Genomic DNA, 8,423 nt, shown 5'->3' on the forward strand with positions numbered 1-8,423 from the left:
AGCCATGCGTTGGAAGACCATGACTGGGGGATGATAAACTCCCAGCCAACTCTGAACTTGTTCGAGACTTACTGCTCCAGCTGGATGCACATAAATCCATGCGGCCTGATGAGATTCATCCCAGGGTACTGAAAGAGCTGGCTGATGTCATCGCGGGACATCTCTCCATTATTTTTCAACAGTCTTGGGAGTCTGGAGAGATCCCAGTCAACTGGAAGCTGGAAAATATTGTCCCAATTTTCAAGAAAGGTAAGAAGGAAGACCCTGGCAGTTACAGGCCTGTCAGTCTCACTTCAGTGCCTGGTAAAATTATGCAGAAGGTTATTCTGGGAGTTAATGAAAAACACTTGAGAGACAATGCAGTCACTGGTCATAGCCAGCACAGGTCCATGAGGGGAAAGTCCTGCTTAACTAACTTAATTGCCTTTTATGACAAGGTCACCCATCTAGTTGACCAAGGGAAGCCAGTAGATGTGGTGGTTTTGGATTTTAGCAAAGCTTTTGATGCTGTCTCTCACACTATCCTTCTGGACAAACTGTCCAGCACACAGCTAGACAAGTCCATAATACGTTGGGTGAGCAGCTGGCTGACAGGTCAGGTTCAAAAATGGGGTAACATCAGGCTGGTGGCCAGTCACCAGTGGTGTTCCTCAGGGCTCAGTTTTAGGGCCAGTGCTCTTTAATGTTTTTATACATGATCTGGACACAGGAATTAAAATGTACATTAAGTAAGTTTGCTGACGATACTAAACTAGCAGGAGCTGAGGACTCCCTGGAGAGTAGAGAGGCCTTACAGAGAGATCTGGATAGACTAGAGAGCTGGGCAATCACCAACTATATGAACCTAACAAGAGCAAGGGCCAGATTCTCCCTCTGGTGCTGGTCTCCTCTCTCTGGTGACCAGCAACAGGACAGAAGGAAACAGAATGAAGCTGCGTCAGAGGAAGTTCAGACTGGACATTAGGAAAAGGTTCTTCACTGAGAGGGCGGTCGGTCACTGGAAGAGGCTCCGCAGGGAAGTGGTCACAGCACCAAGCCTGTCAGGGTTCAAGGAGTGTCTGGAAGACATTTTTAGTCATATGGCTTAGTTTTAGGTAGTCCTGCGAGGAGCAGGGAGTTGGACTTGATGATTCGTATGAGTCCCTTCCAACTTGAGATATTCTATAATTCTATGATTCTATGAATGGAAAATCCTGAAACAAAAATAAAATTAGGACATTTAGATCCTTTAACTATTGCACTTTGGACTTGCTGTGATTTGAAATGGACATAGCAGGAGAAATCTGTTATTTGTAATAGCGTGGTATATTTATTTTCCACAGATGCCATATAAAATGGATTTCCCAGATGTTCAATGACCTACTTAGCCGTATATTTCTTTCACTCTGTTTCAGTAAAAATAGCATTTGTCAGAAAACTCTAATACATTGAAATTAAAATGCTGCAGAACTTATATTAGTTTTGCTAGATTTTTTTTTTTTTTTTGTACACAATTCTTCCAGGCCAGGCATGTGGACCTATTCATTGAAGCAGTGTCTCTTGTCTCCAGGGGCACAAACTTTCAGCACTGTTGGTGAACACAGTCTCTCCTCTCTCCTGCCTTTCAGAAGGTCTGGCACAAAACAAAAACAAAGGTTGGATTTTCCCAGGGGACAGACATTCCCTTTTGAACAGCTTTTCTCATCTTGCAGAAACTGTACTGTCATGGTTTAGGCCCAGCCGGCAGCTGAGCACCATGCAGCCACTTGCTCACTCACCCCTCCCCCTTCCCCCCTCTTCCCCCCCTCCCCCCCCCTCCCCCCGTGGGACAGGGAGGAGAATGGGAAGGAAAGGCAAGACCTCGTGGGTTGGTATAAGGACAGTTTACTGGGACAGCAAAGGGAGAGGGGAAAAGAAAAAAGCAAACCAGTACTTAACAGAATATACAAAACTGGTGACACACAATGCAGTTTCTCACCCAGGGACCGTACAACTCAGACCGCATGCTCAGACCCGTCCCAAAGCTACACCATCCCTGAGCCACGTGCCCTGGAGCTGCTGCCCCTTTTATACTGAGCGTGATGCACATGGTATGGAATACCCCCTTTGGTCAGTTTGGGTCACCTGTCCTGTCTGTCCCCTCCCAACTCCTTGTGTACTCCCAGCCATCCCGCTGGCAGGGTGGTGCGAGAAGCAGAAAAGGCCTTGGCTGTGTGTGAGCACTGCTCAACAACAACAGGTCCATATAACAAAAACATCTCTATATTATCAACACTGTTTCCAGCACAAATCCAAAACACAGCCCCATACCAGCTACTATGAAGAAAATTAACCCTCTCAGCTGAAACCAGGACATGTACCCTTCAGACCAGTCAGGGAAGCTGCTGAATCACATCTGGAAGGCACTTTAATGAAGTATGTAGGGGCCCAGTGACTGGGAGGGGGTGTCAGACCACTGCAGATATTGACAGAAATTGGCTGAGTAGCATCATTTGCTGAACAGAAACCCATACTCAGATTCAGATTAGAAAGGAATCTGGTGGAGGGTTTCTGGGATGAGACTGGAGTTTCAGCTGATAATCAAGGTATTTCCCACCCTGGAGCCTGAAGGAGAAAAGCTGCACTCTTAGCCTTTGCTTCGTAATATGATGGAAGAAAATCCACAGTGCTTCTCTCCCAATGGGACAGGATAGTTCCTATGATTTTATTATATTAGTTTTTCCAAAAGCATGCTGCAGCACTCTTTAAACTCCAACTAGATAGGAACAGCTTCTTTCCTGCTCTTTATAGCTCAATGACCCCAGACTGCAAATCATTTCATGTGGTTTCCCCTATCCCTCAGAGACTACTAACCTCAAAGACGTCCTCGAGCTTCAAACAATTCTTACTTATCTGTGGCTGAAAGCTGACAGTCCAGGAATCATCATCGTCACCTCCTTGGATAAACTTTTTCTGACAGTAAATATAGTCTGGAGAAATGGAAGAAAGATGACTAACCTGAGTTTATTCAGATACCAGACAAGCTCAGGTAAGAAGACTGTTTCACCTCTTCCTGGCGCCCATGACACAGAGACAGCTTAGCCATGGACAGGCCAGCTGATGCATGCTGTCCACTCTGTATTTGGAACCAATGCCATTCTCTCTGGGCTATTTTTTTTTCCCTCTTACGAGCAGAGGGCCCCTTCAGCCAACCTTATCCCAGCAGCTGCGTTTAGTCCCCCAGGACAAGGGAGAAGCACCCCATCACCCATTTCCTCAGGAATGACAGAAAGATGGTGTCTCTAAACAAGGGAGAATTGTCATACAGGTCTGGTTGCTAAGATTCCTGTCCCCCTTCTTCTGCAATAGTTGAACATTTTTTTTGGATGTGACACTCGCTCACCGAATGGTGATGGATGTGCCCCCAAAGAAGCTGGGCAGGATGCTGGGCACGGAAGCAAGTCTATACCAGATTCACCCATGCACAAAGTTCACCAGTTCACCCTTCCCAGTCCCACAAAGCATGGGAAACCTTGCCTTCAATTTTCATGACAGCAATGGTTACTTCCGCCAAGCTCACAAGGTTCTTCAGACCTTGGCGAATTTCTTCATCTTCTATGAAATAAAGCCGCGCTACATATATATTTATGTTTACATTTGAGTGCCTCTCCAAGAAATTCAGTATTTTGTGGCAGCAGTCTGCACAAGGGCTCCAGGACAAGTACCAGGTGATGTTACACTTGACATAATTATTGGATTTTCTCATCTTAAAGATCTTCTCCAAGAAGTAGATTTCAGCATGGTGGTAACGCTCATTTCTGACCCAGTGTATCCAAGGTGTGCCAGTCTCACCCCACTGCAGTTTGCATAGTAGGTATGTGTCCTTTGGAGTCTCATGGGGGTTAAAATTTTGCTTTAATGCCTTCTTAGATATATACATACTGAAACAGAAGAGAAACTTCAAGGAATCATTAGTTACAACTTTGTTTTCAGTAGTTCTCCAGTACACAAAAAAGGGGGAGGGTGGAGGAAACAAGAGGACAACTGAAAAGGGCAAAACATGAGAGTGCAATGCAAGGAAAATGGTGAGGTAGGCACCACAGCAGGGTAAAGGAACCAAACGCTGAACCACCTAATCCTCCTTTTGTCTGCAACTGCACACAGAACACCTCCTCACCCCTCCTATGGCCGTCCTCTTCATCATCAGCATGAGTATTTCTAAAAGCTTTCTATATGTATCAGACATTTTTCCAGGGCTCCTGTGTAGCCCTTTTCGATGTAGGGAGCCATTGTAAATTTTGTAAAAACTAAAAAAAAATAAAACAAAGAAAATAAAACCATGCTAAATTAGGAAGCTGAATATTTCTCCTTATTGGATTTTGTTGCTGTTTGTATTTTCATAAGGATTAACACAGTCAGCACAATCCTACACGAGAGAAGGAAAAATAAGATGCAGCTCCCAAGGATGATATTTTCCGACAGATAGTCCATCTCTTAGATCCAGATCTATTCAGTTCAGAACAGACCTCTAAATATTGTCAATTAAGTAACTATACAAAGACTGCCAGTGTTGGTTGTGAATGTATCCTTTATACCAGTAATTATCCATGATACATAAATAATAGATGAAGTCACCATTAGCACTTTGTAGCCTTTGTACAATTGCTTTATAGAGAGATTTATATGAGAATGCACTTCAGATATATATTTTTCCACATTAGAGTAATTCAGAATAAATCTAGTGGACAACTGAACAGACTCTTAACAGAGAAGCAATAGGCCTGTAAACTGTTTTATAGATTAGCACCCACCAATAACAGAAAACCCCCACTATCTGAACTAAGGACAAATGAAATCTTGCAGATCAAACAACTGTCACATATTCTCTAGCTGCAGGACTCATTACCTACGTAAAAAAGCATCTCATTTATCTGGGTCAGTCAGAAGACTTTGTCTTCTTACCCTGTTTCCTTCCTCATCGCAGCCTCCTACACATTAAAATACGTATGTACATAAACCAGTTTATAAACCACAGAGTGTATTTGTGTTTATTTTCTCCATGTAAACTCTGTGTATATAAACCACAGAAACTATGCATGCAGATTTCTTTATTAGACTTTCTATTGAATTTATATAAGTATAGCAAATGCAAATATCACCAGATGTTTAATTCTGGTACAGGAATAACTTTTTTTATTATACTTAATTCCTTTAGTATGTTGTTAAAAAAAAACCAACAGAGAAAGATAAAAATGAAGCACAGGCTTAATTTTTATTTCTTCTCATTTGAGGTGCTAAAAGAGATGTATTTTTTCCATTTCTGTTATGTTATTTGGAAGTTAGTTCACATTAGCTTAAATTTTGTTAAAGCTTGTTGATGATTAGGGAACATATATATATACACAAGTATATAATATGTATATAATGTGTGTGTGTGCACGCACGTGTGTGTGTATACAGGGAATATAGTGACAGTGGTTAAAGTTCACCAAAATACATTGAACTCCCAATACTGAAGCCAAATCAGTTCATCTAATTCTTACAGAAGGTATCTTTAAGGTTTTAGAAAGCAGTGTTACAAGAGATTACAGAGATGTGATTTGTTCAAAGGTATCTGTAGTTGTTGCCGTCTGATTATAACACACAGACAAGTTAAAATTTCCAGGTCGTACTTAAACTCGTCTTAAGTACCTCTTGGCAGTGTCTTGACCATAAAATATTACACTTTGGATAAGTTACTGCAGTGAGTATCCTGTGCACATTTTCAGGGACATAAAGCCATTTCTTTAGAACAATCTTGCAATATGCTAATCTTCATTATACAGCTACCTTAAAGATGTGTTAAGCCAAGTGAAATTTATTGTGTAATCAATTTAATGCAATATAAATAAAAGTCTACATTCTTATAAATATCTGCTACAGATATAGCTTGTAGTTTTTTTAAGTAATGGATTAATGTAAACAGCTCTAACAGGACAGACAAGAAATTTAAAAAACTTCATAAAACATTTCCACACTACAGAATCTATACAAAATCCTAGCACCTATTCCTTTTTCTCCTCAAACCAGATAAGAAAATACATAAAATAAGTTGTGAGTTTACAGATAAATTGCCCAAAATCATGCAATCACTTTAATTTCTTCTATTTTTATAACTATCACGAACAGTCCTTGCCATTCAGCATTGTTATGTATAGTACACATATACACATGGAGCCTAACTCAAAAAAATCTGGTTCTTTGATACAAATATGAGACAAAATTAAGAGTTAGCAAATAAAAAAAAAGTCCTAAAACTTTTCTAGTTTTCTTTCTAAATTTGGTTCATCAAGCTCATGAAGGTAAACTTGTAACCCTTTCAGAACTTAAGAGCTGGAGAAAAATGCACCAACTGTAAAGACTGAGTACTTGAAAGGTGAATTGCATCCAAAGATGTTTAGCAGTGTTAGGGGAGAAAATGGCAGAGGGTTGACATCCAACATAACTGTCTCCTGAGTTTTATCTTCTTTTCCATTAATATGCAGCTGCTATGTGAATGTGCATTAAACCTTGAAAATGTATTGACTGATTACAAATATCTTTTAAAAGGTGCTGTTTATAGCTTTTCTATTGTCCCATCATCCATAACTTGAACAGGAATGCAATGGATTTATTTTAAAATGTACTAATTTTATGAAAACAAATAACAACAAACTAAAACTAGTATCTCTTTTATTAAAACTTTGTGTAGTAAACTGCACCTTTATAGATCTTTAATTATTTTCCTTCCTTCCTCTAACACTTTTTATTAGAAACTATTTAAAATTCTGCTCGTTGCAATGTAATCCAATAATAGTAATAATATTATCTAAAAAAGTACGAGCATAGATGTTTCAAAACTTCTTTAATCCGCATTTTTCCTCCATTGCTAACGTAGTCAATGCACTTCTGTACTAAACTTTGCATTAGAACTTTCGGATTTTTTTCCCTGTATTGTACAGAAAATGTCTGGTCTGACACTTCCTGTTTATTTTGTGGCACAACAGCCATTTCAAGATCTCAGAACAGTCGAGCAGGGAAGAGGTACTTTTGGATTCTCTTGCTGCCCAGCAGCGTTGGGGTGAGCCAGCTCCTGCCTTAGCCCTCCCCCAACCCACCCCCATCTTTCACTTGTTTTTATCAGTGCCCTTCATTCCGGGCCATTTTATGGCTCCCGTGACAGTTTTATGCCGGCGGGAACTTCCCCAACAGGCTCAGACTTTGGCGTGGCCCCTCACCCGCCACAGTAACACCCGGGACCAGGGCTCCCACTCGGGTACGCTGGCACCAGTGTCGCCCTCGCCCTACACCCAAGCAAGGCAGAGACTTTGCACAGACAGAAAGCACGCCCCATGGGGTGACAAAGCAACAGGTCCCCTTGGGTTGGAGCAACAACAACACAGAGCTGAAGCTGGGGTGGGGGTTTTTTGGTCAGCAATTTGTTTTTACCCTCTCAGCTTTTTCCTGTACATGGCTTCTCCTCTCCCCATGAACCCTCCGGCACCGCTCTTTTCCTTTGGTGCTGTCCTCCTTTCTGTTTCTGTTCCTGCAGACGGGGGCTCTTCATGCACGGCTGATGACAGAGCACACCCCCAGGCTGCGCTGGCTCCAGGTGATGTAAGAGGAAAGGGAAAAAAATGGTTTTGACTGCAGTTGCTACCACATAATGACACATCTTTACAAGCCTGCCCTTAGCAGCACTCTTTCCTCACCCTTAGCTGGGGAGTGAGGGCTGATAAATGTTGCCGGTTAAAAACGTAGCAATTGGACAATCTCTTTGAAGCCTGCTTGTAAGTTTGAAAGGGATGATAATGCTTCATTGGCAGAAAAATGATTTATTTTCTCTGCCTGCAGTCAGCTCCTGCTGGGTGCCAGGGATTGCACCACCACGATGGCCCTGCCGTTATCTACGCGTGCAGCAGGAAGTTCAAACATCCTTTAGGAAAAGAATTGTGTTCCTGTAAGAAAATATGTAATAGCTCAGATGACAAAAAAGGGGGAGCTTCCCTTCACAGACAGGATCTGCACAGTGTGCCACGGGGAAATCCATCCGGGGTCTGTCCAACGCTGCGCAAAGGTGAGGTGCCCAGCATCTGAAAGGATGTTAGATTTACACACTATCTATATTCCTCTTCTTACTTTGTCTTATTAAAACAGTTGTTTTATTTACCCATTTGTTGTCAGGCCTTTCCTACTGATATACAGTAAGTACCCTGCACCATCTCTCATAAGTGATGCTGGCCAGGCCACTGAGATGCACACATCTTGGTGCTGGCGAGTATATGCATAAGACAGTGCAAGGGGGCAAAATCCATTTATATTGAGATTTGTAAAATAAAATCACATTCCCCTTCCTTAAGGTCTTTTTGAGTTTTGTTATACTAATTTCCTGTGGAGACGTTTAGGAAAGATAGTAGCTCCCAAGTCCCACAGAGTTACTACTGTTC

The 8,423-nt window shown here is 41.8% G+C and overlaps 1 protein-coding gene across 2 annotated transcripts; it reads right to left on the reverse strand.

Moving 5' to 3' along the window:
- Nucleotides 1-1,230: 1,230 nt before the first annotated feature.
- On the reverse strand, nt 1,231-8,069 carry LOC129204541 (C->U-editing enzyme APOBEC-1-like). 2 transcript variants are annotated; one of them, XM_054820753.1, is made up of 4 exons: nt 7,426-8,055; nt 3,496-3,899; nt 2,833-2,948; nt 1,246-1,612 (listed from the first exon to the last, which is right to left on the reverse strand). In XM_054820753.1, exons 1-4 carry the CDS (start codon nt 7,464-7,466, stop codon nt 1,604-1,606), a joined length of 570 nt encoding a protein of 189 aa, XP_054676728.1. In that variant the 5' UTR covers nt 7,467-8,055; the 3' UTR covers nt 1,246-1,603. The 2 variants fall into 2 exon arrangements, 1 of the variants encoding a protein (XP_054676728.1); XR_008576434.1 differs by having other exon boundaries at nt 1,231-1,612; nt 2,833-3,916; nt 7,426-8,069.
- Nucleotides 8,070-8,423: the final 354 nt, after the last annotated feature.

This window comes from Grus americana, chromosome 1 (assembly GCF_028858705.1).
Source record: "Grus americana isolate bGruAme1 chromosome 1, bGruAme1.mat, whole genome shotgun sequence".
Lineage (NCBI taxonomy): Eukaryota > Metazoa > Chordata > Aves > Gruiformes > Gruidae > Grus > Grus americana.